This window comes from Phalacrocorax aristotelis, chromosome 5 (assembly GCF_949628215.1).
Source record: "Phalacrocorax aristotelis chromosome 5, bGulAri2.1, whole genome shotgun sequence".
In the NCBI taxonomy this organism is placed as follows: Eukaryota; Metazoa; Chordata; class Aves; order Suliformes; family Phalacrocoracidae; genus Phalacrocorax; species Phalacrocorax aristotelis.
The window spans coordinates 18,102,345-18,129,959 of record NC_134280.1 but is presented as its reverse complement, the minus strand read 5'-3'; the positions used below and the strand labels follow the sequence as shown (position 1 = coordinate 18,129,959).

The window sequence follows — 27,615 nt, the reverse complement described above, 5'->3', positions numbered from 1 at the left end:
TCCCGGGGGGGGGGGGGGGGGCGCACAGGGCGGGGGGCGGGGTCCGGCCCCCCAAATTCCCCACCACCACCCCCGGGCCAGTCTGGTTTGGGAAGGGGGATTTTGGGGCGGGAGGGGTGTTGGGGAGAGGGGGGAGCCTTGAAACAGCCAGGGAGCGTCTCGCAAGTGCGGGCCGCGGCGGGGTGCGAGGCGCGGCGGGACCCCCCCCACCCGGGGTGCGGGGCCAAGACCGACGGCCGCCCCCGGGGAGGGCCCGAGTGGCCACGCATCCGCATCCGGCGGGGCCGGCGGGCGGGAAACCGGGCATCCGGGGCGGGGAGGGCATAGTGGGGCCCCCCACATACCCGCTCCCCCCGGGGGGAACGCAAAGGGTTGGCGCTAAGCTCCCCCACCCCCCCCCGGTCACGCGTGGGTGCACCGACCTCCATCCGACCCACTCCCAGCCGGGGGCTAACGGTCCGACCCTGGGTATTGGGGGGACCGTTGGGGTCCCCTCCCCGCCCGGGGCCGCGCAGCACCAGCGAGGCTGAGGTCAGGTTACAAACAGGCCATTTACCAGCCCTGTCCGTGTCCTCCCCCCGCCCCCCCGCAAGTTTCGGAGTCCCCCGTGGGGCTCCGGCAGGGCCGGGGGCTGGGTCCGGCCCCGCCGCCCCGGGCGGCGGGCGGCGAGGGATGGTTAGCGGTCCCGGGAGGTGATCAGCGGTCCCGGGCGGCGATCAGCGGTCCCGGGGGCCGGCGGCTCCCGGCGCTAATGAGGAGGGGAGGGCTGCGGGGCCGCTACTTCACTGCAGCCTCTGTGCCGAGGGCTGGGGGCACCACCCGCTGCCCCCCCCCCCCCCCGCATCCAGCCTGCACCAGTACCCCTGAATCGGGGGGGGGGGGCTTTTAAAACTCGGGGGAGGAGGTCTGCCTGTCTGTTAACCCCTTCCTTGCCCCTTCCTTGCTGGGTCCATCTCTACCCATAACACCATCCCCAGGCTCGGTCTGGTATCACACCAGCGCCCGGTGCAGGGGACCGTGCTGGGCAGGGATGGGGGACAGTAATGGGGGATGGGGTTTGTCACTGGGCCCCTGCCAGGGCCGGCGGGTTGATGGAGATGCCAAAGCTGAACCGGTTGTGGTGGTTGCCCCGGGCCAGGAACTGGGCTCCGTGTGCAATGCTGCACGTCCAGATCTGCGGGGGTAAAGAGGGCAGGTCAATGGGCACCCACTGGGACACCATCCCCTACCCGGCCACCCCTTCCCACAGTGCCAGCCCTACCAGGTAGATGACGAAGGCCACGTAGGCGGCCAGCAGCAGGCCCAGGGGGATGTAGTACCCCAGGCCCTGCAGTGTGGGCAGAAAGTCCACCACGAAGTAGATGTTGATTGCACAGACCAGCCCTGTGATGAGGGTCATCAGCACCTTCCCTAGTCTGCAGGCAGGGGAGCGGGCATCAGCACCAGGGCAGAGCCCCCACCCCGTGTGCCACTGGGCACAGCGGTCTGGGGGATCTGGATTTGTAGGGGAGCAAGACCCCAGCCGGGACACCTACGCACCCTGCAGCCATACTACGTCCCCAATATGTGGCTTAGGCATGGGCTTTGACCACCCTCCAAATGCAGGGCTGGCAGTGCCAGGAGGATGCTGAGGACCCAGAGGTGTCTGAGGGGGAGCCAGACATGGCATTGGGATGAGGGTGGAGAGGGCAGCGACAGGGTCTGTCCTGGGCACACGGGAATGAACATGCCCGCTCCTGCCCCCCTAGTGCCATACACCAATTGCCCCAGCAGCATGGTTTGGGGGGCAGGATGGGCTGAAGGGAAGGTGCCTACAGCAGGGGTGCTCTGCTCTGCCCCCCCCCCCCCAATGCCTCCCCCTGCCCTGGCACTCACAGGCCATTGGTGAAATCCTGCATGAGTGGGCGCAGGCTGGTGAAGGTGAGGACAGGCAGGACGGCGAAGGGCAGCTGGAAGAAGAGGGGAGTGAGGGGGGCACAGCCACCAGGTGGGGGTATTGGGGGGCAGGCAGTGCCCCCCACCTTACCAGGATGCTCTGCAGGACATTGAGCAGGTCATTCATGCCTGTGAGGTGGCTGACATCCTTGAAGGCAGCCACGAAGACAGTGGGCAGGATGGCAAAGGAGCGGGTGAAGAGCACCCGGGCGAAGCGGGACCAGCGGAGCTGCAGGAAGCCCTAGATACACAGCAAAACCTGTGCCCCTGCCTCTTGCTATGCCTGGGGCACAGCACCAGGGTGACTCCCCCCCAAACCCTGGCTCAGAGGGACATGGTGGCCATCACTCCCTCCTCTGTGCCAGGGTGCTGGGCTGACCCTTGCAAGGCTGCTGGGCCCCACTAGGTGTCACCTCCAGCTCATTAAGCAAACGAGCTCATTAGGGAAACACTGCATGGGGGACTAACGGGGTGTCTCTAGGAGGGGTTGTCACAGTGGACGGGGGTGGCTGTGCAGCAGCAATAGTTGGCTTTGTACCCATACCGCTTCCTAGGGACTGGGGACCCTGGTGCCAGCAAGCTACCACCCACAGGGTGGGCAAAGCCCTATGCCCAGCTCCCTGCAGGAATGTGGGGCAGTTAACTCTGCCAAATCCCCCTGGGGAGGGGGTGCTACCCACAGGACCCCCCACCCAGGGCCCACCTGTGATTCCTCTCCCTCCCAGCAGCTCACTGTGGGGGTGAGGGCCAGCATCTCCATCCCTCACCTCCATGACGAACTGCCCTGCGTAGGTCCCGGTCATCGTGGAGCTCTGTCCTGCTGCCAGGATCCCGATGGCCCAGATGTATAGTGCCACCACCCCGAAATAGCAGCCCAGGATGACACCCTGTGCAGGGACACTCCTATGGGGACCCCAAAGCGTCCCCCACCCTGGGCACCCCATTGGCTCTGGGCCTCCCGGTGGGGTCGTGGCAGACCCCGGACCCAGGGGTCAATGCAGGGGAGCACTATGTCCCAAAGTGGGTACAGATGCCCGCTGAGCAGAGCCCAGGGCTGCTCACCCCCTGGTAGATATCCACAGAGACTGTCTCGTTGTTGGCAGGGAAGATGCCAGCGTAGTGGCTGATGCTGCTGTTGATGCACTTGTTGTGCTGCAAGGCACGGTGGGCACAAGCGTGACGTGGGGGCCACCTGGCAGCCCCCACAGATATGGGGGTGACCCCCCTCACATCCCAGGGGATGAGGACACCCAGTCTCCAAGGGATGCTCGCCCTGCCCATCTCCACAGCCGGGCACAGCTATCACCTCCCTGTGGGGTGACACTCACCACGTCCTCATTTCGTTGGTGGTAGAAAGCCTCGCCGAAGACAGCCATGACAAAGAGGTTGATGAGGAAGGAGATGAATAGGGCCAGGCAGGACTCGGTCAGGAAATACATGTTGGCCTCCTGCACGGCATCCTTCTTGGACCGGTCGATTGCCCGTGTCTGGGCATGGCAGGTGATGTGGGTGTCACGAGGCCAGGTGAGCACCCCCTGTCCCACAGCCCCCCAGGGCTGGTCCCCCCTACATGTCCCCTAAGACACCCCAGGGTGGCAGTGCCCATGGAAGTGCCTTGGTCTCACCTTGACCAAGGAGGAGTGGAGGAAGATATTATGGGGCATAATGATGGCGCCGACGATGCCCACGGCCTGGAGCAGCTCCTCTCGCCCACAGCCCGGGCAGTAGGGCAGGAAAATGCCCTTCAGCACCTCTGCCTGCCCCGGCCTCACCACCACGTACTGGGGACCAGTGGAAAGGGGCACTGTGAGCTGGCACCTGCCCTGCTGCAGCCCAGTGCCAGCAGGGTTGCCCCCCAGGGGTCCTCTGCCAGCACCCTGCAGGAAAAGGGGTGTTCCCAGCTACCCCCTTCACCTCGTAGCCGAAGGTCAGGGCCATGATGGTAATGAGGAGGCCGAAGAAAGCCTCCAGTTTGCGGAGCCCTAGAGGGGTTGAGAGACAGGGTGCAACAGAGTGAGGGACACTGGTGCCACGTTGGCACCAGGGCTGCCCAGGCAAGCATCCCCTCTGTCCCGCAACCCCAGCACTCACCGTACTTGTCAAGGAAGAGGAAGAAGAGAGTGTCCACAATGGTGATGAGGACCCCACCCCAGAGGGGGATGCTGTGGGATGGCAAGGGGGGGGGTCATAAGCCATGTCTCCCTTGGCAGAGCAGGGTCTTTGAAGGGGCTGTGGGGGTCCCTGGTGGGGTGGCTCACCGGCCGGCCGAGAGCAGACTGAAGGCAATGGCTGTCCCTATCACCTCCTGCATGTCAGAGCCGATGATGGCGATCTCGATCATGAGCCAGAGCAGCACGCGGGGCACCTGGAGAGGCCAGTGCACGGTGAGATGCCTGAGCCTGCAGGGGGTCTTGGCCCTTGGTGAGCAGGCATGACCTCCAGGGTGGAGACCCCTGTCCCTGTCCCCAGGCTGTGCCAGGCCACCCAGAGGAGCATGGGGACCCTGGGAGGCCCCCTCCCAGCTTCTCTCACAACACAATCACAGGGTGCAAGATGGATCCTAAATCCCAGCCTGCTGCCCCTCCCCACCCCTGCCCCAGTGGGAGCTGAGGATAGGACCCAGCTGCCTGGGAATGATGCTCTCGGGGAGGGTCCCAGAGCAGGGGGACATATCCAGCCCGCCTTTTGGGGACCTGTCATTCAGCCAACATCTCATCACTCTTTCACCCCCAACAGGATCCTGCTGCCTAGACAAGACCCCTAGTTCCTCCCCTCCTTTGCTATGTGAGCCCCTTGAGCCCCCCCAGCTCCCCACACCAACGTGCCCAGGCTTGCCGCGCGTCTCGGCTGCGCGTCGCTGCCCTGACGCCCAGGCTCACCCTCCTGGGGGATGCACTAACGTGTCCCAAAATTGGACCAGGACTCCAAGGCATCTGGTTCCCCCCATACCCCCATATCACAGTGGTGTGTGGGTGCTGGATGGGTGGCACCGGGGCTGGGGTGACTTTAGGGAGCTCCTGGGAGAGGTAAGGCTCTTGCAGCATCTTTCTGCTCCTCTCCACCCCCAGACACTCCTGCCTTCGCCCAGTCCCTGTCAGGACCACCAGCCCAAGCGTGGGGTCCCCTCAGGCTGTGTACCCTGGGGCGACCCCCCATGGCTGCTCACCTTGGGGTAATAGAGGTAGCAAATCTCGCTCAGGTCCTTCCCCGTCACTACACCCAGCCGGATGGCCAGGCGCTGGCACAGGAGCCCCAGGACGGTGGCCCACAGCAGCACCCACAGCAGCTGGGGGGGCAGGAGGGAGGGAGGCAGCTGGTGCTGGGCAGGATCTGGCTGCCCGGGGCTCCGGCTGCCCGGGGCTCCCAGTAAGGTTATCGACCGGCCCGAGGACACGGGGAAGGAGAAGCCCAGAGGGGCCGGAGGTGGTCCCCAGACTAGGCAGAGGGTGGCCCTCCAGCACCCCCAGGCACCCTCCTCCAGTGTCATTGGCCCCCCCCATTCCCTTCCCGCTCCCTGGGCTGGTGAAGCCAGCTTGCCATGGGGCTGGGCAGCCGTTGGCGCAGGAGAGGTTACGAAATCTCTGGCTGCTTCCTGACTGTGGGGCCAAGGGGGCCCAGGGCTCACCTTGAATCCTGCCACTGCCCCACACTGCAGGTCCGACTCCACGTTGCCCGGGTCCAGGTAGGCGATGCTCATGAGGAAGCCGGGGCCGGTGAAAGCCCAGAGTTTCCTAAAGCTGAAACCGGTCTGGGGCGAGGCAGTAGGTCAGAACAAGGAGCTCTCATTTGAAAGCTGTGTCTCCCAGATGCACTCCCATATCCCTTTAGCTTGTTGCTTGGAAGACCTGTGCTGCCTGCATGGGTGCGTTTCGCACACAGAGGACTTTTCTCCTGCCTGCTTTGGGGAGGGAACCGCTGCCCCCAGCCCCTCTCCATTAGCAGCAGTGCTAGGGGAAGCGAGGTTGGACAGCGATTTCAAGGGGCATCCTGGGGCTGTCAGGCACTGTTAATTGCAACTCGTGGGATCCCATTGCCGACACCTGCTTTTACCGCCCCTCTGGGCAGGGAAACCCCCATTGCTTCCCCTTCTCCCTTCCATCTCCTGGGGCTGGCCGGGGATGGGGGTGCTGGCAGGGCACAGGCAGCCTGGGGGAGGGCATGGGTGGCCCAGGACAGGGAGCCTGGGAGGTGTGTGAGCAGCAGGGTGATCCCTGTGGCACCTCGCCCTGTGCCTCAGTTTCCCCATCTAGAAACCTTTAAGCATGGAAATATCCAGCCTGGGGCTGCAATTTGCCTGAGACAGGTCTGGGGACACTGAGGTCCCCAGGACATTTCCCAGGCACGTCTCCCAGTCCCCTTTGCCTCCCCACCTCAAGCTCCCTGCAGTACTGGGCCCCACCCCGTCTCTGCCTGTCCTGAGACAGAGGTGGCAGCCTGGCAGCACCTACCCCACTGCCCTTGGGGATGCTGATGAGTTCATCCAGGTAGGTCTGATCCCGGGTGCCAGGGTGCTGCGGGGGCAGGGGGCTCCCACCGGTGCCGTAAGTCTGGGCTTGGCCTCGGTTCAGGGACCCAGTAAGGCCTGGGGGAGGGGGGAGGAAGAGGAGAAGGGGAGGTGGCAGCCCACTGGGGGACAAGGACACCGGTGGGCTGGCAGCCCTGGTACTGGCTTCTCCCCAGTCCCACCTGCCCCTGCCTGGTGAGCCCAATGAGGGACGAGCCCCATTTTTCCAGGGGGGCCGTGAAGGTGGCTCTACGGGGGCTGTCAGTGGCTATCCAAAGGGATTGGATGCCGCCTCCACCTCAGGTGTCCCTAAAAACCCCTGATCCCAGCCCAATCTTTGCCAGTCCAAGATCCAAGTGCGTTTCTGGGCAGGAGGTCCTGCTGCTGGGTGGGCACAGAGTGCAGACAAGAGGCTGATACTGGTCCCAGTTCCCCCCACACCCTGCCCAACCACGTCCTGGGAGCGTGGGAAAATCATGGGTGGGCTTGGGGAAACAGAGGAGGCAGGTGGGGAAACCAGGACAGGCTGGGGGAGAGAGTGCCCACTGTGGGCGGGCATGGGGAGCAGGGCCAGGGGTTCTGGGACACAGGGAAGGGGGTCTAGGGGAGAAAAGGAGGCGTGGAGTGACCCAACAGCTCACCTGGCTCCAGTGATGCCGTGGCTGGGCCCAATCCAGACATGGTGCTGGGGAGCCCGGATCTCAACACTGGGTACAATGCCTGCTTCCCAGCTTTTAAAGGACCCCCCATTCCCCCCCCCCCCCGCGAGGAGAAGGAGGAGGAAGTGCTCCTTCCCCACCCGTTGACCTGGGCTGGGAAAGGGGCCCTGCCTGGTGGGGGTTGGGTGACATGAATGCGCACGGTCTCAGTTCCCCCACCCTGTGCTAGGAGGGGGGGACCCAGAGCCTCTCTTCCCCTTGCCATGCACATGCACTTGCAAACATGGGGCATTCACACCAGTGCGCCCAGGGGTGTGGGAGTATCCTCCACTGCATGCCAGGGGTCCTGCTCCTTGGGCGGTTGAGGGGACGGGGACAGGGTCCCCCAGCATGGGGAGGGAGGGCTGGCCCCATAGGAGTAGGGGAAAGGCCAGTGGAGTGGGAGTGAGGAGGAAGCAGGCGTGCATTGCACAAGCTCGTGAGGAGGTCAAAATGCACCCTCAGCTTCTGGGGCGGAGCGCCCAGCCAGGCAGGCTCTGCGGCACAGGGTGCTCACGCCACCCCTGGGTGGGGGGACCCTCACCCCAAAGGTGGGTGCTCAACATCATGGTGGGTCAGCCTGCTCCCACAAAAGTGGGGCGCCCCATCCCCAGGACCCTTGTGGCTGTGGAGGTGGGAGGAGGAGCACCCCAGCTGCAGCCGTGGGTGGCTGGGTACTGGCTGCCTCTTCAGGGCACCCCTCTGCCACTGGGCTGTGCCCCACAGAGAAGTGGGCAGCAGGGCTCTGCCCCCAGGGAGATGTGGAGTACCCCAGCACAGAGATGCAAGCCTGGCTCTGCTCCAGGGTTTGTCCCATGAGACTCCCACCCCAGGTGGGGGTTAGAACAGCAGGGAGGGGGACAGGACACCTGGGTCCCCCCCAAACTGGCATGGGGAGGGGGTCAGCATCCAACTCGGCCCTCCCTGTGCCTCAGTTTCCCCAAAGCAAACGAGCCTGGACAGGCAGTGCTGGCAGCTTTATTCCCCATTAGCCAGAGGGTGGTGAGGCGAGGGGCTGGGGAGGGGGATGGCAGCCCCAGCAGAGGTGAAGGGGGTCCCAGTTGGCTGCTGGCGGGCAAAGGGAGCGAAGAATTGGGCAGCGAAGGAGACAGGGTCGCAGGGCTGCTGCAGGAGCAGGGCCTGGAGGAAGTCAGCCAGCAGCGCCCAGAGCTCGGGGTGCTGCTGGACATAGGCAGCATGGGACACTTGCAGCTCCTCCTGCGGCAGGGTGGGCAGGGTGGTCACAGGTGCCAATGTCCCCCGCCCTGAGCACTGATGTCCCCCCCACAGCCACCATGCTAGGGTGGGGGGACGGCATGCCTGTGTACTTTTCCACCCTTGAGGAGCTTGCGGTGTTGCTGGCCAGCCTGATCCCCACTGTGCTCCCTTGACACCCCACGGGAGACCCTGCTGGGGTGGCACAGCCCCATGTCCTCTTGTCCCCACGTCCCCCCACCTCACCTTTCTGTCCAGGAACCAGGAGTAGAGCTGAATGTCCTCCTCCCAGTCCAGGGACTGTTTGGGGAAGGGAGGCTGGGGCTCAACCCCACCTGGCAGCAGAAAGGCCTGGCAGGGCATTCCTCACTCGACTGCCAAAGAGCAGGCAGGAGCTGCCCACGCTGGGAGGCACGAGCCTGCCCCCCGCCCCTCCGTACCTGTCTTGCCAAGCACAGATTCATCCTGCAGAAGCACCAGCGTTGAGCAACCGACCTGTACCCGCTGGGCCAAACGCCTGTGGGGGAAAGAGCCAGTGACCCCCCTCCTGGGTCTCTGCCAGGCTGGCAGGGCTGGGGGTGCCCCTGCCCAGACCTCCACCCATACCCGCTGGGGAGGAAGCTGCTGTGCCAGACTGTGGAGATGCTCGTGCTGGTGTGCACAGCTCGCTCGATCACAAACACCTCCACCTCCGCTGAGCCCACTGCCTGCTGCTGGATGCCCAGGGCACGCTGCGGGGGCATGGCGAGGGGTCACCCCTGTCCCTGGGCACCATGCCCATGTCCCCTCATGCTGTCATCCACACTCTGCTCACACCCACCTCCTACATCCCACCCTGGCACCCCCAACCTGACCCAGACTCCCCCATCCCATGGGCCCCCCTGGCCAGTGGCTCACATAGCTGGAGGTGCAGAGGTGGCCCTCAGTGTCGATGGCTGGGAAGATGAGGCTGGGGGGCACTGCTCGCTGGCGCGCCAGCACACGCAGCAGCAGGAGGCTGGCACCCTCCAGCAGCAGCCCCTGCAGCCCAGCTCGGCTGTAGGAGAAGCTCCAGGACTGTGGCTCTGCCTGTGGAGAGACCCGGCCACAGGGACAGCCACAGCCCCACCGTCCCTGGGGATGGCACCCCCCAGAGCCTGCAGCACCCCTGGGTGGGACAGGACAGCTGTGCCCCCTGCCTCACCGGGCAGAGGGGAGAGAGCCCTCACTCAGCCTCACCTCTCCCTCCTGGAGGGTCTTGGTGACAATCATCCCATGCTGGTGGCTCACCACGTGGGTTCTCCTCTCCATGGGGTGTGCTCTGAGCTGCAGGAGGGGTGGGGGGCACAGGGTGAGGGGCAGAGCCAGGGCACACCCTCTCTGAGGTCGCAGGCCCCAGCACCCCTTTCAAACAGCTGCATTGTGGGAAACTCCCCACTCCAGCTGCCACCCAGAGTATGGGAAGGGGACCAGGCTGGTGGGACAGAACTGGTGTCCAAGCCAGGGAGGGGACACCAGGTTGCCCACAGCGACCTTGCACAGGGCACAGCTGCCAGGTGGGCATCGCCACAGGGCACACCCCAGGGCAGGGGGGGGAAGGACATGGGGAAGGGGACTCGCCATCGCCACACCAGTCACCTCCAGGCGCTCCTGCTCCTCCTGCTCCAGGGTCTCCAACTGAGGGGTCACATACGCTGGCAAAGCAGAGCCACGCTCAGCCACGCTGCTGGCACTGCAGCCGTGCCCCCCAGACCTGCCCTGGGGGCCGGTGGGACCGGGATGCTCCAGCCCTGGGTGGGTGGGGGGCACACCCCAAGCTGCTCCCGGCTCACCTTTGAGGGTGCTGGAGCAGGGCACGCCGTCCTGCCTGCTGCGGGAGCCGGCTTGCACCAGGAGGCAGGTCCGCACCGGCTCGCCCGCCCGCTCGTAAGGTGCCCGCCGGGCTGCCGCCCACCACTGGCCCCCTGCCTGGTCCCTCCGCTGGCCCCCCGCCGCCACCAGCTCCAACGTCTCGGCGAACAGGCAGCGCTCCAGCTCCTCCGGCCCTGCCCGGAGGGACGGTCACCCCTGCCTCAGCTTCCCCGCACCGCGCAGGCTGGGCCGAGCCCCTCACCGTACCGGCTCAATCCCCCTCCTGCCGGACCCGGTGCCACCTCTGCACCGGGGACCCCCAGGGCGCGGCGTGGTGGACAAGGGGGAGGCCGGAGGCACCCACCGATGAGGCTCAGGAACTGGGCGGCCGCCTCCGTGAGGGCTGGGGTCTCCTGCGGGCGCTCGGGAGCGGGCTCCATGCCTCGCCAGAGGCCTCCTGCTGCCGGACCCCTAGGTGAGGAGGCAGTGGGCGTCCCCCAAGCTCCGGTACACCCCCTATGCCCACCTGTGTAACCCCGGGGGGGCGGGGGGCACAGTGACACCCCCCAGGTCCCTGCAGGCGCTCTCGTCCTTCCCCACGGAACGCCCCACACCCCCACGGAACCCCCAGCAGACCACCAACACCCACCCCAGCCCCCGCGGCGCCCCCGGACCTGCTCCAGGACCCCAACAACAGCGGTCTCCGTAGCAACGGTCCGGCCCCGCCTCTTAAAGGGACATCGGCGCCGCAAAGTGGTTTCGCGGGGCGCGGGGTGGGAGGGCCACCGGCCGAGGAGGGAAAGGGCCAAACAGGTACATAATCCGTGCCAGTCTTTTATTTGGCGGGTGGGGGTGGTGTGGGGGTCCAGTCCCCAGTACAGCAGCACTCCCCCACACCCCACTAGTGTGCCCCCAGTGTGTGTGCGTGGGGTGGGGCGGCTCTGGCACCAAGCTTGGGGTGCTGGAGGAGAGCCCGTTGCCTGGAGGTAGTACTGGGGCCCCTCCCTTGCTGGCTCCACCCCCCCACCCCTCAAAGGACGTGTACAGCACTGGGGGCTGCGCGGGGAAGGGGGCACTCCCTGAGTACTGGGGGGGGAGGGAAATTGGGTCTCCCAGAAAAACAGGGGGGTGTGGTGTGTGTGTTAGGAACAGCCCTTGGTGCAGTCCCTACAGCCCCAGCAGTGGGGTAGGGGGCTACAGACCCCCAGAAAGAGGATCAAGGTGCTTCTACATGACAGCTGGTGACCCCCAAGTTTTGGGGAGCAAAGGCTTATCACTTATGGGGTGCCTATATGGAGGGGTCCACTCTTCCCCCCCCAATCCTGCACCCCAGGAGGGAGATTCACAGCAAAACAAACCATACTGTCTCAAGTCTCCGGTGCCTGAGCAGCACCCAGCCCCATGGAAAAGGTGGGGTCTGGAGAGGGGAGTCTAGGTGGCTTTGTAGAGGTCCTTGCGCCTCCGCACCTCCTTGAGGACGCGGGCACGGAAGGCATCTGGGTGCTCCTCCTTGCCCTGCCGCAGCTCCAGCGCTGCCTGCAGCTCCGGCCGGTGGGTCCGCAGGAAGGGGTTGTAGGCCTGCTCCTCCCCCAGGGTGGAGGGGCACTGTGCGGGCAGCCACTCAGCCCCCCCGCTGGAGGCAGCACCCCCAGCAGGGAGCTGGGATCCCCCCCCAGCACCCCCTTACCCTATGGCACCCACCATGCAAGAGGGTGTCAGGCTGCAGCCCCACTGAGGATGGGGAACCCCATGAGGGGCTGGGGTTGGGGGGCTGCAGCCAGGGGGCCCCCCCCCAGCCTCACCGTGCTCCTCTTCTCCTGGCGCTGCTGCATTGCCCACTGCAGCTTCTGCTCCAGCGCAGGGTTGTCCAGCTCCAGGAGTCTGGCGAAGGTCAGGCACTCCAGCGCGTACTCGTGGCCTGTGGGCCCCTGTACCCCTTAGTATCACCCCGGCCTGGCTCCCCTGCTCGGCAGCAGCGGCTGGGGGGAACACCAGCAGATCTGCCCTGCTGTTGGGGACACTCACCTGGCCACAGCAGCGTTTCATCGCCCAAGCCCACGGCCATGTCCAGGGAGGCAAGCATGGTTTCAGGGGAGCCCTCAAACAGCCTGCCTGGATCCCCGCACAACTGCCCGTCATGGGAGGGAATTGGGGGGGCCCAAGCCCTTCCCAGGGTGGGACCCCCCCAGCCACCCACCCACACTCACCGCAGCCAGCGAGGAAGAGGAGGTCCCCAGAGAAGAGGCAGGAGGGGCCACCAAAGGGCCCCCCATCCAGCACGTATACCATATGCCCCACGGTGTGGCCAGGGGTGGCAAGTGCCTCGAAGGTCAGGCAGCCCACACTCACCTTCTCCCTGTCTGCAAGCGGGCTGCACCAGGAACAGGGGTGGACCGTCAGGGTGCCCCGCCCCAGCACCTCAAAACACCCACCTCCCCATACATCCCTTCCCTGGTGCACTAGTGTCATGAGTGTGCCAGATCTCTGCCCATGAAGGGGGCAACATGGTACTTGGGGGATGGACTGATGGGTGGGTGGAGCAGACAGTGGTGGGTTGGGGGTGAGGACCCCCCCCGATTTACAGGGCTGCTGGGGGGGATATGGGTTGCAGGACTTACTTGGTGAGCTCTGGGATGGAATCTAGAGCGCTGCCGTACACCTTGCAGGAGCTGTGCCGCTGGCGGAGCGCCGCGTTCCCCCCGCTGTGATCCCTGCGGATGGGGAGGTCAGCACCCCTACATGTATTCCCCTCGTGTCCCCCTGATGTGGGTTAGGGCTGGCTGGGGTTGCCTCAGCTGGGTCACCCTCCACAGCAGCCAGTGACCTGCCCAGGGCTGCTCTTGACTCTTACCAGTGTTTGTGGGTGCAGAATATGGCCTCCAGCACCACCCCTTCTTCTTCAATGGCAGCCTGGGAATGGGGGACACACAGAGAGATATTCAGGGTGAGCGGACACAGACCCTGAGTACCAGTTTCCCCCTAATGCCCCTCCAGCTCCCCAGGCACTGGATGAGCCCTGCTACTCTCCAATCTTGCCCCAGGCACTAAGGGCTGCAGATCAGGGGCAGATTTGCCCCCATCTGCCTCCCAAAAAGGCCAGACACATGCCACCCCCTCACCCGGGGACACCCAAACACCAGGTTGGGGAGGGCTACGGGGTCTCACCTGCACGGCCAGTGGGTCGGAGGGGTCGATGACGGCTGCCTGGCCAGAGCCAGTGTCGATGACCAGGTAGCTGTAGTTGTTAGAGAGCACGGGAATGGGCAGGATCTTCACTCCTGGGGGACACACAGACAGACATCAGGGCATAACCCCCCTCCCGGGGAAACAGTGGGAGGCCCAGGCCAAACTCCCCACATCTTAAATCAAATTCTCAGTTAAACACGCTTCAGGCAGTTTGGCAATGGCAACCCCTCCCCACCCCAAAGTGCCAGTGTTGGGGGACACGACAGGGCCACCGTGGGGGGGCTCACCAGGACTCACCGAGGAAGCAGCGGGGCTGGGGCATGGAGTGGCCGTGCGGGTACCGCTCCCGGGCCTTCTTCACCTGCCGCTGGTAGAAGAGGTAGCCCAGCCGCGTGTGGGCATACAGGCTGTACCTGGGGAGGGCAGACAGCCCCTGGCGTTAACCCTCAGCCCCCCAAGGAGCCCACTTGGGGAGGGGGCTGCTGCCAGGGCCTAGACCCCCACGGGGGGCACATACAGGGTCACTTTTCCACGTGAGGGGGCTGGAGGTGGCACCCCCCCCCAATCCCCTGCCCCAGATCTGCAGCGAGGGCAGAATCGGTTCCCCAGGCAGGTCCCCCCCCTTGAGCTGTTCCGGGCAGCAAGGACTGGGCAGGGGAATCACTGTGGAGGTGTCCATCTGTCCACTGTGAGGGTCTGCTCTCTGGGAAGGGCTGGAGCCCCAGGGCTTTGCCAGCAGCAGCACTTGGGCTGCCGGGGCTTTCCCGTGCCCAGGCTCACCCCACTCCCGGTGCCTACCCTGGATGCCACGACCCCAGGAAAAAGGGAAGTGGGGTACAGAGTGGGCAAGGGAAAGGGAAGCAAGAAATGCCCCTGCGGCCCATCCCATGCAGGGGTGCAAAAGATACAGGCTGGGGGGCTCAGGGGGGACCCCTCCATTTATAAGGCAGCGTTTCGGGGCTGGGGACTGGTGCCATGAAGGCCACGCACAGACCCTGGTCGAAAAGCCCACCCCCGGGCCAAAGGCATCCCCCTGGATAGTTACATCTGCCACGCCGGCACCGGTGGGTACACCGGGGTGGGATCCTGGCAGGTGCCGGGGGTCCCCGTTATCTGTGGGGGGTCGGAGCCCGAAGCCGGGGCGCGGGGTGTCCTGCCAGCGCCGGGCAGCAGGGTCACGGCCGGGGCACCGGCGTGGGTTAATGATTAGACCCGAGGGAAGGAGCCCCGGGGCGGGGGTGTGTGCCAGATCCGAGGGTGGCCGTCACCGTGCCGGGGGAGCCGGTGGCTGATTCCCGGCCCTGCGAAGCTCCCCCGGTAGGCGGGCTGACACCGCCTGCCCTCGGCCCCCGCGGCCCGGGCGGGCTGAGCACCCGTGGAGGGCTCTGTGTCCCCCGCAAAGCCCCAGCCCGGCCTCCCCGCGGAGCGGGGCAGCAGCACGCTGGGCCGGCCCCGGTCCCTCCCCGCGGAGCTCTGCAACAGGCGGGAGAAGACGGACCCTTCCCCCCCGGAGGCCGAACAAAGGCGGGCGGCGCTGGCTCCGTCCCGGCGGGGGTTACCGGAGCGGCGGACACTCACCCCACGCGGAATAGCAGCGGACCAGCGAGGGCCATGAGGGCGGCGGCGAGGCGGCGGAGGGGGGGCATGCGGCGGCGCAAGCAGGCGGCCCCCAGCCCGCAGACACCGTCCCCCCGCGCCCCTGGGCCATGCCGGCACGGCCACACCTCCCCCGCCACGCGCGTCACGCCACCGCCCCGTCCACCACCGACCCCTCCCGCCGCGCCCCCTGCTTGTGACGTCGCGTCACTGCCGCGGGAACCGAGGGGGCGACACATACACCGACCGCGTCACCGGCGGAGAGGAGGGGATTCCCACCCCCCCCCCATCGCCGCAAAGGGTGTCCCCCCCCAGCTGACGTCACTGCGTGGAGAAGGGGGTCCCTGAGTGACGTCAGAGCCGGCAGGAAGGAGGTCCCGGCGGGGGCGTGAGGGAGGGCGGCTGGGACCCCCGCGTTGGGCGGGCGGGGGTCGGGGGGGTCCGTCCCGGGGAGCACGAGGGGAGGCCGCACCCACCCGGCTCTCCGACCCCACGGGGCGCAGCGGGGCGGAGCCGCCGCGGGGGGGGCGGGCGGTGCCTTTCCCACCCCGGCCGCCCCGTCCTGTCCGGTCGTGGTCGGAGCCCGGCGGAGCAACGCGCAGCAGGTAGTGGTTGCCCGGCCCGGCCCCGCTCAGCGCCCCTCACCCCCGATCGCGCTTCCCGCGTGGGGCCGCTGATAAGGGTGGGGAACGGAGACACCCCGCTCCCTCCCCGCCGTCCCCCCCGCCCTCGCCCCCCCCTCCAAACCCCCTGTCACGGCCCCCTTCCGGTGCCACGGCGGGCGGGGGGATGTCCCAGCGCTGGACAGAGCGTCCCGGGGGGCGGCGGGGATCAGGCGAGGGTGGGAGGCCGGTCCCTGACCCGCGGGGACACGCTGCGACCCCCCCCCCGCACCCTCATCCCCGGGGCGGGTCGGGACACGTCGGGTCGAGGTCCGGCGCGCCGGAGGGAGCGGGGCGGAGCGGGGTCCCACGGGCAGGGACGCGGTGGGACAGGATCCCCACAGGCGGGACCCCGCTGTAGGGCTGGTGTTGTTTTCTGGGATCGCGTGGGGGGAAATCGGGGCGTGGCGTGGGGTGTTTCGGGGGGGGCACCATCCGCTGTGCTATGGGGGGGTGTCCCCACGGACTCCCTGGGGTGTCTCAGGAGGTGGGGGCATGGGTCTGTGCCCGGCACCGTGGGGGGTGTGTGGGGACCGGCTCTGCGTGGCGTGGGGGCGCCTGGGCTTGGGCACAGGAGGGCATCTCTGTCACACGCCCCGGCCCCCGGGAAGGAGGCTGGGGGGGACGGCCATGCTGAGCTCTTGCAAACTCGTGTCGTGTGTGAGGGGCGTGGGGCAGGAAGTGGGGTGGGACAGCGGGGGACCCCGGCCTGGGTGGGCCCCGGCGTGAGCCCCGCTGGGCTGGGCTGGGCTGGGCTGAGCCAGGTCCAGCTCTGTTGTGCTGTGTTGCTACCGAGCCGTGCTGTGCCCGTATGGAGGAGCTGTGCCGTACCGGGCTGTGCCGTGCTGTCCCCGGCTGTGCCGTCCCGTACCAAGCCGTGCCGTATCGGTGGGAGCTTCCAGGCTCTTCTGGGAAGTCAGATGCTTTCCAGGAAGCCTCACCATGGGGAGCCATGGGGAAAGTGGGGAGCCCTGGCCCCCACCCTAAACCCTGGTACGCACCCCCGAGGTGGCCCTTGGCACCCCAGGGTCCCTGCGGAGCTGGTGGCAGGGCCTGAGCCCATCAGAAGTGCTGAGGTGGCCTGCGGGGTCTCTGCCTGGTACCACCCACAGGGCTGTGACGGGGGTGCTGGCTGCCTGCGCCCCAGGTCCCCGCCATGTGCACCTTATCTCTGCTGAGTCACGGTGCCAGTACAAAACAGCGCCCTGCCCCTGGGGACGGCGCGTCGTGCCGGGGCCACCGAGCTGGCCAGTGTGGCCCTGTGGCCAGTGACATATGGTTTCGGGGCCCCACTGTGCCGCAGCCTACGAAGGGTGCAGAGTGTCATCTGCCTCCCTGGGTGCGGCGGCCGCAGGGACCGGTCAAGCTGGTTCCTTCCCCGTCCCCGAGGCCACCGTGCTGGGTTGGGAACCAGAGGGGCTGGGGCAGCTGGGGGACCCCTGCCACGGGGTGCTGGCCATGGGCACAGGGTGGGACCCCCGGATACACCCTGCTTTCTCCAGATGTCTGGGCTCCCTCCTGGGAACTCCAGTTCCCCCTAACTGGGTGCCTGTCACGGGTGTTCCTGGGGTCAGGCTCCTATTTTGGGCCTTTCCCTGGGCCCGCAGACGAGGCGCTGCCAGGGGGCACCAGTTGCTTTTTGGGATCCTGCAGAGCAGCGAAAGTGAAACTTCCCGGCCGGGCGGTCACTGCCACGCTGGTTATTTTTGGCGCCACCGTCATCGCGATGGCAAAGGGTGGTGCAGCCGTGGCAGCTCTGCCGCGGCTGGGACAGACAGACGGCAGGAGGGATGAAGGGACTGAGCGGAGCTGCTCCCCCTGGCCCGGCACGGCTGGCCTGGGTGTGCCCACCCGGCACTGCTGCCCACCCAGCCCGGCCGCGGGAAGCACTGGTGTCATGCTGGAGGAAGCACCCGGTCCCCTCCCAGCCCGGTCCCTGTTGGGGTCAGATCCCAGTCCCTTCCCAGGGGTGGTCCCAGGGTCACGTCACTGCTGTGGACAGGGGAGGCGTGGAGGTCCTGGCATCTGCCTGGGGCTCGGGGTGGGTGTCCCCTGGTGCCAGCACTGCGGGGTGGCAGGCGGGTAAAGGCCTGGCAGCAGCTTCTGGCAGCACCGTTGTTTTCCTGGCCTTGGAGATCCTGTCTTCCTCCTCCTCCTTCTTCTCCTTCTCCTCCTCCTGGGGCCAAGCCCAGCAGCTGGCCGTGGGCCCGGGCTGGCTGCTCACAGCTGCCGGGGACTCTGCAAGGGGGCCTGGCATGGCCAGGGAGGGGAGCTCAGCCCCAGAGGGTTCCTGGCTCCCCTCCCCGGGGAGGTGACACAGTGGCACTTGTTCCTATAACTCCCTGGGGGACTTAGGAGTTCTGGAGCCCCTGCGTGACCCACTGGGCTTCTGGGTGGGGGCCAACCCCGAAATGGGGGGAGGGGGCAGTGGTGTTTGCATGGGTGGGATCAGGACCAGGTGCTGTGTCTCCATCCCAGACAGCGGGCAGGGTGATGCTTTTTGGCCCCAGGTGGTGCCACCAGGAGCCAGAGGTCAGCCAGGGAGCAGGGGGGTGCTCCCTGCCCGCCGGTGGTGGCAGGGTGGCCTCCAGAGGCCAGAGAGGTCATGTCCCCACCGTGGCTTGACTCAGTGCGTGGCCATGCCCTGCTCACGGCTGGCCACTGACGCAGGTGCTGGGGACTCAGGGTGCAGGAATGCGGGTGGCCCTGGCTGAGGGACAGTGGGGACGTCCCTCACCTCTCATTGACTTGCTGGCATTGAGGCCAGCTCGTCCTTATTAATTAGAAGGCACTATTAAAGTGGGAGGGTGAGGTTTTGCAGCTCTGCTGTCCCCTGTGTCCCTGCACCTGTGGCTCCCCTCACCCGGGACACGTCCTGCCCGGGGAGGGGGACCTGTGCTGGCAAACCCCCATCTTCTCTCCCCTCCAGGTGCCCGTGGAAGACGCAGGGAACTGGCATGGCGCAGCCCAGTGCACCGCCCCCCTATGATGACAAGAACCCCCTGTACCCCCCGCCCCCTGGGGGGTACCCCCAGCCCCCCCACTATGCCAGGGGGTACCCGCAGCCTGGGGGATACCCTGCAGCAGGGGGGTACGCACAGCCAGGGGGGTATCCAGCAGCAGGGGGATACCCCCAGCCAGGGGTGGCCATGCCCACCATGCCTGTTCGGTTTGGTAAGTGGGGGCACTTTGGGGTTGTTTGGGGGGGGGGCCACTAATAATGGAGGCTATGGGGGGGCTGCGCAGCCCACCCTGGTGCTGAGGGGTGTCCCCAATGCAGGTGCTGATGGCATCGGGGACGGTTCCCCCTTCCAATCGTCTGACTGGGACGACAGGAAAGTCCGGCACACCTTCATCCGCAAGGTGAGTCCTGGGGGGATGGGGGCAGCTGTCAGAGTGGGGGGCCAGATGCTGACCTCCCTGTCTCTTGCAGGTCTACGCCATCATCTCCCTGCAGCTGCTGATGACAGTGGGGATCATTGCTGTGTTCACCTTTGTGTGAGTGGAGGGTCCCTCCTTAGCATTGCCCTGAAAAAGGGGGGAGCCTGGCCCCATGTCCCATGGGGGGGATCCCAAGGGGACAGTAGTTGCTGTTCCCTCTCCCTCACATTCATCACTCCTGTCCCGCAGCTCCCCAGTCCACACCTTCGTCCGGAAGAATGTCGCTGTCTACTATGCCTCATAGTGAGTAGGTGGTCCGCTGGCTCATCCCTGTCCCAGGGTGCCCTCTGGCAGCTGGCACCCCACAATCACAGCCTCCCAGCCTGGGGGGTGTCCTGGTGGGGGGGTTGCAGGGCTGACACCCGCTGTCTCTCTCTGCAGTGCCGTGTTCCTGGTGACCTACTTGGTGCTGGTCTGCTGCCAGGGTCCCCGGTGAGTCGCTGATGGCTGGGACCCCCCGGGGCGGGGGGTGTGTGGATATGGGGGGGCAGATCTCCAGGGCATCTGGAGGGGGGTCCCTGCCTGGGGCTGCCCCTGAGGGGTGGGGACCAGGGGGACATGACATGGCTGCTGTCACCAGTTCATATCTCTCCTCGTTTCATCCCCAGGAGACGCTTCCCCTGGAACATCATCCTGTTGAGCATCTTTGTGAGTGGGCTGGGGCCGGGGGGAGGATCTGGTGATGCCCCCATGGCACCCCAGCTCCCCAGGCGGGCTGGGAGGGATAGGGGGACACATGAGCAGGTGTGGGGCAGCCAGGAGCTGCTGCCCCTCCATGGTGCTGCTCGCCCCACTGAGCCCACCATTCTCCTCTTCCGCAGACGCTGGCCATGGGGCTGATGACAGGGACAATCGCCAGGTATGCCCCAGGAACCCTGTGGTGACATGCAGCCAGCTCAAACGAGAAGCTGCTGGGAGCCAGGGGACACCCTGGGCTCGAGGGCAGCAGGGACCCTGCCTGGGATTGGGGCCGGGGGGGTGTCACCAACATCCCCTGGCAGGGGGATGCTGAAGTGTGGGGTGACTCTGGTGTCCCCTCTGTCCGCAGCATGTACCAGACCAGTGCTGTCCTCATCGCCATGCTCATCACTGCCATCGTGGCCATTGTTGTCACCATCTTCTGCTTCCAGACCAAGGCAAGTAGGGGGACATGCTCTGCCCTGCCCTGAGCGGAGGTTAGGCGTGGGGACCAAGCAGTGGGGACACCCTGGGTTCTCTGGTGACATAGGTGTGTCCCGCTTTGGCAGGTTGATTTTACGTCATGTCCAGGGCTCTTCTGTGTGCTCGGCATCGTGGTCATGGTGACCGGGATTGTCACTGCCATTGTCCTCTCCTTCAAATATGTGAGTGGGGGGAGAGAGGGGCTGTGGGGTGCTACAGGTGTGCCGGGTTGGGTGTTGCCAGGGGTGGTACAAGCAGGGGGGTTTGGGTGGTCCCCCTTTGCCAGGAAGCAGGGTGTGGTGCTGGCCACGGCAAAGGCAGCTTGCCTGGAGGGAGACAGTGCGTCAGCGTCAGCATCAGCAGCGTCTCCTTGGGAGCAGGGTGCGGGCAGGACGTGTCCTGCCTTGCCTGCTGCCTGCCAGCACCCATCTCACCCTGCCCGTGTTCCCTTCTCCGCGCAGGTCCCCTGGCTCCATATGCTGTATGCGGCCATTGGCGCCATTGCCTTCACCCTGGTGAGTTGACGGCTGGGGTGGGCAGATGGTGTCAGGCAGGGACCCTGGGGGAGGGATACCCTGCCTGATGCCCTCTGCCCCCGCAGTTCCTTGCCTATGACACCCAACTTGTGCTGGGGAACAGGAAGAACACGCTGAGCCCCGAGGAATATATCTACGGTGCCCTCACCATCTACACTGACATCGTCTACATCTTCACCTTCATCCTGCAAATTGTGGGCCGGGATTAGCCCCAGGACCCCTCCTGTCCCCTGCCCTGCTCCCCCTAACCCCCTCTTCTGGCCTCTCTACAGGATATGGTGACTTACCATGACTCCTAATGCTTCAGCATCCCTACCCGTAGGCTGATAAGGGCTTCCCTTGATCACCCCCCACAAGCCTCCAGGGGTGGTGGTGGGGGGTACCAGCCACCGGTGTTTGGGCAGTGCCTGGCCTTGGCTCTGCTCACCAAGGCTGTGCCAGTAGTGCCGAGCTGGCAGCAGAGTGCCATGGTCCTGCCTGGGCGCGGGGAGCTGGCAGCAGCCACTGGGATTGTGCTGGGATTTTTTTGGCAGAGCCGGGTCAGTGTCATTCACTTGGTGCCTTAAATGTGGCTCCGGCCGTGCCCCCGCCCCCAGCTGTGGCAGTGCCCAGTGCAGGTGGGGGGGATCAGCTAGGACCCCTGTGGTGGAACTCATGGCAGAGCTCACGTTGCATAGGCCCCACAGCCATGGATGTGGGCAAAGTTGCACTTGCTAAATAAAACACTCTAATTTTCCAGATAGTCCCAGTCTTACTGCTGTGGTAACTCCCTGGAAAAACCTCCGGGCAGCCTCAGTGGGGGCTGCAGCCCGGGGCAATGCAAACCCTGCTTTGGGGCGGAAAATAAAGGTTGAGGTGCTCCAGGCTTGGCCTCCCTGCCCTGCCTGAATCCCTCCACCCTTGTGGGCAGAACCCTGGCTAGAGAGCAGCTGGGCCTCCCCCCCCCGGTGGTGGCAAGCAGAGCCTGGGGCCAAACGCTGACGGAGTGACTGCAGTGGCACCGAGCCATTCCACTCACCAGGGATGAGGTTTATTTGTCTCTATCCAGCCCCATGACCACCCCACAGGCCGGACAGGGAGGGCAGGTGGCAGTGCCATGTGTCCCTCAGGGCTGGTGTCCCCTTGGCCAGTCCCTTCAAGGTGCCACAGTGCCAGGCTGGGGGCAGGGGGGTAGCCTGGCTATGCCCCCCTGGCCACTCTTCTGTATCGCTCCGTCTCGTACTCGCCCTGGTTGGCTTCCATCATCTTCCGTCGGATTTTCAGCTGCTCCAGCCGGTTTTTGTCCACTTCTCGCTTGGCCAGGAGGAAGAGGATGATGCTGGAGGGCAATCCGATGGCCCTGCAGGACAGCCGGTGGGCAGGAGCTGGAGAGAGCCGGCAGGGAAACAAGGGCCCTGTGCCACCCTGGGGTGGCATGGACACCCCCCCACTCCGTGCTGCTGCCCCTCGGGACCCCCTGTCCCACCCCAGGCCCCAGAGAGCAGCGGAGCCTCCCGGTGCCGCCTGAGCCACTCACCAGGCCACCCCCACGGGCTTCATCGGGTTCTTGCCCTTCTTGCGCGTGGGGATGTACTCCACCCCCTCGGGGAGCCCCCCGCCACCTGGCTCCGGGCCGGCCCGTGGCCCCGCTGGCGCTGGCCGGTGGCAGCTCTGCCCGAGGAGCCGTGTGCCCGGCGGGCTCAGCCGCCCCCAGGGCCTGCCGTTACTCGCCGCCGGTCCTGCAGCCGCCAGCAGCCCTGCGGGGAGAGAGGCGTTAGGAAGGGGCGGCCATGGGGCAGCGTGCGGGCGGCCAGGCCCCAGCGGCCTGAGGGTCCTGCTCTGCCTGTACTCCTGCCCTGACCTTACTCCTGCCCCTGGCCGTACCCCTGCTCTGCCCTTGTCCCGCCGGCAGGGGGAGCTCGAGGGAGGGGAGGCCTGGGCCGTGCGGGACGGGGCCAAGGCCGACGGGCGTGGCCGAGGCGCCAGGGGCGTGGCTCTAAGCCCTCTGCCCAGGCGGGCGGGGGCGGAGGCCGGGGGGTGCATGTCGGCGGGGCCGTGCAGCGAGGGCGGCGGTGGGACGCTCCCGCTCCCCCCGCCCCGGGGCCGCCCTCTCCGCCCGCCCGTCGTTACCCCGCAGTCTGCCGAGCGCCGCCGCCATGGTGGGCCGTGCCGGTGCGCCGCAGCCCCGCTGCACGCCGGGAGATGCAGTCCGTCGCGGGGGCGGGCTGCCGGGGGGCGGCGCTGGCCAGGCCGCGCGTCGGAAACTACAGCTCCCAGAGAGCACCGCGCGGGCGGGGCCGGCCTACCCTGCTGGCGGAATAGGGCGGGGTCCGAGTGAGGACGCGGGTCAGGGTTGGCTGATGCTGGGAGGGCGGCAGGCTGGGATTGGTCAGGGCGGGGCGAACGGCGGAAGCGGCGGCGGCGGGGTGGGGTGCGCGGGTAGGCCGGCATGGAGCCCGCCGAGGGCCCGGGGGCGCTGGGCTTCCACGGCGACGAGGAGATCATCGAGGTGGTGGAGCTGGGCCCGCCCGGGCCGGGTGAGACGGGGCGCCGCGCACCGGGCAGGGCCCGCGGGGGTTCCAGCCTCCCCCCCGGGGCAACAGCGGGCCCGCTCCACCCCAGTGCCAGCCCCGGGACCGGCCCGTTTCCCCCCGCTCCGGGCCTTCGGCCTCTCCCCACCCCCCGCTCCGGGTGTCCCGGCCGCGCTGGCACCGGGACCGCGCGTTGTGTCCTCCCCACTCCTCTGCCCCGTCCCCCGGGACCCCCCAGTTCCCCCCTAGGATCCCCCGTGCCCGCCGCCGCCTGCCCTGGGAGGTCAAGGCCGCCGCAGCCCCTGACTTTCGTCCCCCGCAGATGACTTGGCCGAGGAGATGGAGGACGTGGATTTTGACGACGGGGGAGAGGAAGAGCCAGATGCTGAGGCTTGGGAGACGGAGGATGACGAGGGGGTGGAGGATGGCATGGAGGTGCAGGACGACAGCGAGGTCACGTTCTCCCTCCACTCAGGTGAGTGGTGGGCACGGGCAGCGGCAGCCAGGGTCCCTCTCGGGACCTGCTCCCACCCTGGCTGTCCCCAGAGGAAGGGCTGCCGGCGCGTAGCTGTTCCCGGGGTGGCCGTCACGACTCAGGGCTGCAATGCTTTGGGGCTTTGCTCGTTTCTAACTTAAGCTCTGGTAGAGATGCCCTTCGAGCCTCCTACTATGGTAGCTCGCCCTGAGCTTGGCAGACAGCCTGTGCTGCTCTTCCCCCACGGGAAGAATAGATTGACCCTGGTTTGGGCTGGGAATTCAGCTCACTGACATCCCGCCCAGACCAGCATTTGGACCCCCAGGGCATATTGGGTGGTGTGTGAGCTGTGCCAGAGCCATGTAGCCTCTCTCTTACCTTCTGTGAAGCTTCTGTTTTCTGCGTGAGCCTTGACCCCAAGACCAACACGCTGGCGGTGACGGGCGGGGAGGACGACAAGGCTTTTGTGTGGCGTGTGAGCGATGGAGAGCTTCTGTTCGAATGCTCAGGTGAGGTGCTTGAGGCTGTCCAAGTGAGCGGCCGTGTCCCTTCCTAGCCATGTGTCTCTCAATGTGGTCTTCCCCAGCTGATGATCTGCTGGAGCCGGGCTCCTGACCGTCCTCCAGAGCTCAGCCTGAGTGGTCTCTGTCCCCTGACATTTATAGGACACAAGGACTCGGTCACCTGTGCTGGCTTCAGTCATGACTCCGTGTTCGTGGCCACGGGTGACATGTCTGGGCTTATAAAAGTGTGGCGGGTGGACACCAAGGAAGAAGTGTGGTCCTTCGAGGTGGGGGACTTGGAGGTGAGTGGCAGGACCCCTGGTGCTGTGAGGGGCTCATGGGCTGGCAGCTGGGACTCGGCTGGGTGGTGGGGGGCTGCCACCCCTGTGACACTGCCTGTCCGTGTCTGTGCCCAGTGGCTGGAGTGGCACCCTCAAGCCCATGTCCTTCTGGTGGGCACGGCTGATGGCAACTCCTGGATGTGGAAGATCCCCAGCGGAGACTGCAAAACCTTCCAGGGCCCTGCGTGCCCGGCTACATGTGGCAGGATCCTGCCTGATGGTGAGGCACAGGGTCTGTCTGGGGCGGGGAGTGCCAGCAGCTCTGTGACAGATACCGCTGCCATCATCTGCCCTCCTGCTTCTGCCAGTCTATGCTGAGCAGGAGGTGAAGGGATGAGGACAGCTCTTGCTCTATCTGCTGGCTCTGTCTCACCCAGGGAAGCGAGCGGTGGTGGGGTATGAGGACGGGACCTTGCGCATCTGGGACCTGAAGCAGGGAACCTCGCTGCATGTCCTGAAAGGTAGGGAAGAGGTTAATCACCTGGGGTGCTCCTAACTGGGGAATAGCCCCTTCCAGTGGGCTCTGACCTCTGCCTGGGTGGAGAGGTGGCACCCTCCGAGGCCAGAGGCTGCTGGAGGGAGCTTGGCGCTGGGTTTCTCTATCCCCACAGGTGGCTGCTCCTTGCCACTGGGGTGCTGGCAGAGCCAGGCGAGGTGGAGGCTGCAGGAGGGTGGGTTTTGAGGCCCACCAGGTCTCTGCAGGGAGGACACATGGTGCTCATGCCTCTCCTGCTCGCCCCCCAGGCCAGGATGGCCACCAGGACCCCTTGACGTGTGTGGCCAGCAACCAGGACGGCAGTTTGATCATGACGGGTTCTGTGGACTGTCAAGCTAAGCTGGTTAACTCTGCCACGGGCAAGGTGGGTCCCTGTGGGCGGGGACAGAGCCAGGAGCCCTGGGGGACTGGCCGGGTGGGTCAGGGCTCTGCCGGCCCTGAGCAGGCTGTGGTGGTCACCGGCGACCATCAGGAGGCGCCCTCGGCCAGCACAACTGCTTCCTCCTAGAGGCCCTGGTGGAACCCGGGGCTGGTCCCGCTGGGCTGGTAGAAGGACGTTCCCTCCCTTGTTTGCTCCGAGGAGCTGAGGTTTAGGGGTTGGGCCGTGGTGTCCAGGGGGTGTAGGCTCGATCCTGGGTAAGGAAGGGGATCTCGGTGCGACTGGGGGTCCCCCTCCCCTCCCCTCCCCTCAAGGACTAGTCAGCCTTCCTCCACCCAGGTGGTGTGTGTGTTCAAGATGGACAGTGTGGCACCCAAGGCCCCCACCGGCGAGGGCGAGGAGGCAGAGTCCAACTCAGTGGAGTCGCTGGGCTTCTGTAACGTGTGAGTGTGGGGACAGCCTCTCTTCAGCGCTACATCTTTCTGGGGTTGTTACAAACAGATCCATTTCCACCCTGCGTGCTCATTCTGCTGTGCTTCTCTCACCTCCGTCCTCCCCAGCTGGCTGTAGCGATCCCGGGTCACTTGGGTGTGACATGGACAACAAGGTACACCAGCTGCTCAGTCTTCCCTGCAACCTGCTGGGTTTCTGGTCTGATGGACCAGTGTTTGGCCAGGCTACCCTCCAGACCTGGCTGCTGCGGCTCTCTCCTGCCAGGACATTGTCTTCTCTGTTGTGAACCTTGGGCTGGTTGCCAACTCTTGCTGTGTTTCATGGCTCTGGCCATCGGGCTGTCCCTCAGCTTCTGCATACACTATAGCCTTCAGCATAGGGGTTGCCTTCCACCTTCAGCCTTCACATACTTCTGTCTGCTTCCCCCATGGCCACATAATGCCTGTTCCCCTCTCTGCAGGATGCCACTGGCTGCTGTGGGCTACCTGGATGGCACACTGGCTATCTACGACCTCTCCACACAGAACCTGAGGCATAAGTGCCAACATGAGGTACTACCCCCTCTCCTAGGCCTGGTGGGGGAGGTCTTTAGGCCCATCTGAGACCTCCCTTGGAGCCCAGGGGCTTTCCTGGTGCCAGTTCCCAATTTGTGCTTCTCCCTCAGCCCCTTGGCCTTCCCCAAAGGCAGCTGCAGTCCCTGCAGAGAGGATGTGCTCCCTAGCTCGGCCCTGGGGGCTGGCTCTCCCAGCTGCAGGGGTGGGGGGGCACATGGGGGGAGCTGAGACTTGCTGGGGGTCCCCAGTGCTCACCCTGTGGCCTGCCCCTGCCTCAGTCGGGGATCGTGCAGTTGCTGTGGGAGGAGAGCTCGGCCGTGGTGTACACCTGCAGCCTGGATGGGGCCGTGCGGCTCTGGGACGCCCGCTCGGGGAAGATGATCAGCGAGTACCGAGGGCACTCAGCTGAAATCCTTGACTTCGCCGTCAACAAGTGAGCAGGGAACACCCAGACCCCTTCCCTGATGGGTGGAGGGACCAGGGGTGGCAGGGACTTCCAACCTCAGGAGCTTGAATAACAAGCTGTCACTCCTTTGGGTGCCTCTGGGGTCTCCTCCCAAGTGGGAGGACAGACCCCCATCCCTGCTGAGACTTGGAGGGTCTCAAGGGGGAGGGGGGCAGATCAGAGCTGGTCTAGTGTGTTGGTGAGGGATGCCCACAGGCCCCAGCCCCATCTCTGAGCCCTGTCTCCCCCCCAGGGATGCCTCCATTGTGGTGACGACTTCTGGTGACCACCAAGCCAAAGTGTTCTGCGTCCAGCGCCCTGATCGCTAGGAACCGTGCTGAGGGATGGCATCCTGGCTCTGCCAGGAGGCTCGTGTACAGAGGGATGAGGGAGATGGGTTTTGCCACCCTTTGCCAGTGCGTGCTTTGTAATTTTTCCAGCCTGCCCTGCTTTGCCCTCACCATCTGGGGGCTAAGCCTGGAGTTTTGTATGAAAATGTCTTTTAAGTACATAAATTATTTCACTTAACTGGATGCCATCTACTCTCCTTGTTGTGGGGAGGAGGACCTGGTGAGCCGTGCTCCCTCCCTTCTCTGGGACCTCCCCAGCATCCAACCCTAGCCTGAGCATCAACAGCAGACAGTTTTATGCTGGTCAGGGTGGAGGAGGGGATCCCCACCCTAGCTCTCCGTGTT

General features: G+C 65.8%; 5 protein-coding genes across 15 annotated transcripts; 2 read left to right on the top strand and 3 right to left on the bottom strand.

Annotated features, from left to right (window-relative positions):
- Nucleotides 1-532: 532 nt before the first annotated feature.
- Nucleotides 533-7,238, bottom strand: SLC11A1 (solute carrier family 11 member 1). 6 transcript variants are annotated; one of them, XM_075093155.1, is made up of 15 exons: nt 7,081-7,227; nt 6,384-6,517; nt 5,561-5,683; nt 5,102-5,221; nt 4,194-4,300; nt 4,027-4,097; nt 3,850-3,917; nt 3,561-3,716; nt 3,264-3,422; nt 2,998-3,087; nt 2,703-2,822; nt 2,027-2,176; nt 1,876-1,949; nt 1,262-1,415; nt 977-1,174 (listed from the first exon to the last, which is right to left on the bottom strand). In XM_075093155.1, the coding sequence occupies exons 1-15, from the start codon at nt 7,187-7,189 to the stop codon at nt 1,061-1,063; spliced, it is 1,749 nt and encodes a 582-aa protein (XP_074949256.1). In that variant the 5' UTR covers nt 7,190-7,227; the 3' UTR covers nt 977-1,060. The 6 variants fall into 6 exon arrangements, with proteins under 6 accessions (XP_074949255.1, XP_074949260.1, XP_074949257.1 ...); XM_075093154.1 differs by lacking the exon at nt 1,876-1,949 and having other exon boundaries at nt 533-1,174; nt 7,081-7,232; XM_075093159.1 differs by lacking the exon at nt 1,262-1,415 and having other exon boundaries at nt 533-1,174; nt 7,081-7,231.
- A 582-nt stretch (nt 7,239-7,820) lies between these two features.
- Nucleotides 7,821-10,875, bottom strand: CATIP (ciliogenesis associated TTC17 interacting protein). The gene is made up of 10 exons (XM_075093161.1): nt 10,857-10,875; nt 10,547-10,639; nt 10,164-10,376; nt 9,970-10,025; nt 9,571-9,657; nt 9,250-9,420; nt 8,959-9,083; nt 8,793-8,869; nt 8,599-8,687; nt 7,821-8,355 (listed from the first exon to the last, which is right to left on the bottom strand). The coding sequence occupies exons 2-10, from the start codon at nt 10,620-10,622 to the stop codon at nt 8,116-8,118; spliced, it is 1,134 nt and encodes a 377-aa protein (XP_074949262.1). The 5' UTR covers nt 10,623-10,639; nt 10,857-10,875; the 3' UTR covers nt 7,821-8,115.
- Nucleotides 10,876-11,003: 128 nt separating this feature from the next.
- PNKD (PNKD metallo-beta-lactamase domain containing) lies at nt 11,004-23,007 on the bottom strand. 2 transcript variants are annotated; one of them, XM_075093168.1, is made up of 10 exons: nt 22,874-23,007; nt 22,281-22,500; nt 13,666-13,781; nt 13,348-13,460; nt 13,034-13,092; nt 12,801-12,893; nt 12,390-12,553; nt 12,208-12,294; nt 11,985-12,100; nt 11,004-11,787 (listed from the first exon to the last, which is right to left on the bottom strand). In XM_075093168.1, exons 1-10 carry the CDS (start codon nt 22,899-22,901, stop codon nt 11,614-11,616), a joined length of 1,170 nt encoding a protein of 389 aa, XP_074949269.1. In that variant the 5' UTR covers nt 22,902-23,007; the 3' UTR covers nt 11,004-11,613. The 2 variants fall into 2 exon arrangements, with proteins under 2 accessions (XP_074949269.1, XP_074949268.1); XM_075093167.1 differs by lacking the exons at nt 22,281-22,500; nt 22,874-23,007 and adding an exon at nt 14,947-15,109.
- Nucleotides 15,174-21,506, top strand: TMBIM1 (transmembrane BAX inhibitor motif containing 1). 5 transcript variants are annotated; one of them, XM_075093164.1, is made up of 12 exons: nt 15,174-15,338; nt 18,556-18,800; nt 18,907-18,989; nt 19,060-19,124; nt 19,257-19,310; nt 19,449-19,499; nt 19,676-19,715; nt 19,889-19,926; nt 20,116-20,203; nt 20,315-20,410; nt 20,690-20,743; nt 20,830-21,506. In XM_075093164.1, the coding sequence occupies exons 2-12, from the start codon at nt 18,584-18,586 to the stop codon at nt 20,971-20,973; spliced, it is 930 nt and encodes a 309-aa protein (XP_074949265.1). In that variant the 5' UTR covers nt 15,174-15,338; nt 18,556-18,583; the 3' UTR covers nt 20,974-21,506. The 5 variants fall into 5 exon arrangements, with proteins under 5 accessions (XP_074949265.1, XP_074949264.1, XP_074949266.1 ...); XM_075093163.1 differs by lacking the exon at nt 15,174-15,338 and adding an exon at nt 15,387-15,569; XM_075093165.1 differs by lacking the exon at nt 15,174-15,338 and adding an exon at nt 15,581-15,896.
- Nucleotides 23,008-23,138: 131 nt separating the features above from the next.
- Nucleotides 23,139-27,453, top strand: AAMP (angio associated migratory cell protein). Its single transcript, XM_075093152.1, has 11 exons — nt 23,139-23,280; nt 23,597-23,749; nt 24,139-24,258; nt 24,415-24,554; nt 24,669-24,813; nt 24,971-25,054; nt 25,338-25,453; nt 25,808-25,911; nt 26,382-26,472; nt 26,754-26,908; nt 27,174-27,453. Exons 1-11 carry the CDS (start codon nt 23,193-23,195, stop codon nt 27,247-27,249), a joined length of 1,272 nt encoding a protein of 423 aa, XP_074949253.1. The 5' UTR covers nt 23,139-23,192; the 3' UTR covers nt 27,250-27,453.
- The last annotated feature ends 162 nt before the right edge of the window (nt 27,454-27,615 follow it).

Bases quoted from the DNA above. Each gene is read 5' to 3' on its own strand.
- SLC11A1 (XM_075093154.1), bottom strand. From the start codon at position 7,189: ATGGGGGGTCCTTTAAAAGCTGGGAAGCAGGCATTGTACCCAGTGTTG. The intron at 3,918-4,026 runs GTGAGTGCTGGG...CAACCCCTCTAG, and splicing joins CCTCTTCCTTGACAAGTACG to GGCTCCGCAAACTGGAGGCT. The intron at 3,088-3,263 runs GTGAGTGTCACC...CGTGCCTTGCAG, and splicing joins ACCAACGAAATGAGGACGTG to CACAACAAGTGCATCAACAG.
- CATIP (XM_075093161.1), bottom strand. From the start codon at position 10,622: ATGGAGCCCGCTCCCGAGCGCCCGCAGGAGACCCCAGCCCTCACGGAG. The intron at 8,688-8,792 runs GTACGGAGGGGC...TTCTGCTGCCAG, and splicing joins ATCTGTGCTTGGCAAGACAG to GTGGGGTTGAGCCCCAGCCT. The intron at 8,356-8,598 runs GTGAGGTGGGGG...ACCCTGCCGCAG, and splicing joins CCTGGTTCCTGGACAGAAAG to GAGGAGCTGCAAGTGTCCCA.
- TMBIM1 (XM_075093162.1), top strand. From the start codon at position 16,438: ATGGAGGAGCTGTGCCGTACCGGGCTGTGCCGTGCTGTCCCCGGCTGT. The intron at 18,801-18,906 runs GTAAGTGGGGGC...TCCCCAATGCAG, and splicing joins CACCATGCCTGTTCGGTTTG to GTGCTGATGGCATCGGGGAC. The intron at 20,744-20,829 runs GTGAGTTGACGG...CTGCCCCCGCAG, and splicing joins GCGCCATTGCCTTCACCCTG to TTCCTTGCCTATGACACCCA.
- PNKD (XM_075093168.1), bottom strand. From the start codon at position 22,901: ATGGCGGCGGCGCTCGGCAGACTGCGGG. The intron at 13,093-13,347 runs GTGAGACCCCGT...CCCCATTCCCAG, and splicing joins CCGACCCACTGGCCGTGCAG to GCTGCCATTGAAGAAGAAGG. The intron at 12,101-12,207 runs GTGAGTGTCCCC...AGGGGCCCACAG, and splicing joins TGAAACGCTGCTGTGGCCAG to GCCACGAGTACGCGCTGGAG.
- AAMP (XM_075093152.1), top strand. From the start codon at position 23,193: ATGGAGCCCGCCGAGGGCCCGGGGGCGCTGGGCTTCCACGGCGACGAG. The intron at 24,814-24,970 runs GTGAGGCACAGG...TGTCTCACCCAG, and splicing joins TGGCAGGATCCTGCCTGATG to GGAAGCGAGCGGTGGTGGGG. The intron at 26,909-27,173 runs GTGAGCAGGGAA...TCTCCCCCCCAG, and splicing joins CTTGACTTCGCCGTCAACAA to GGATGCCTCCATTGTGGTGA.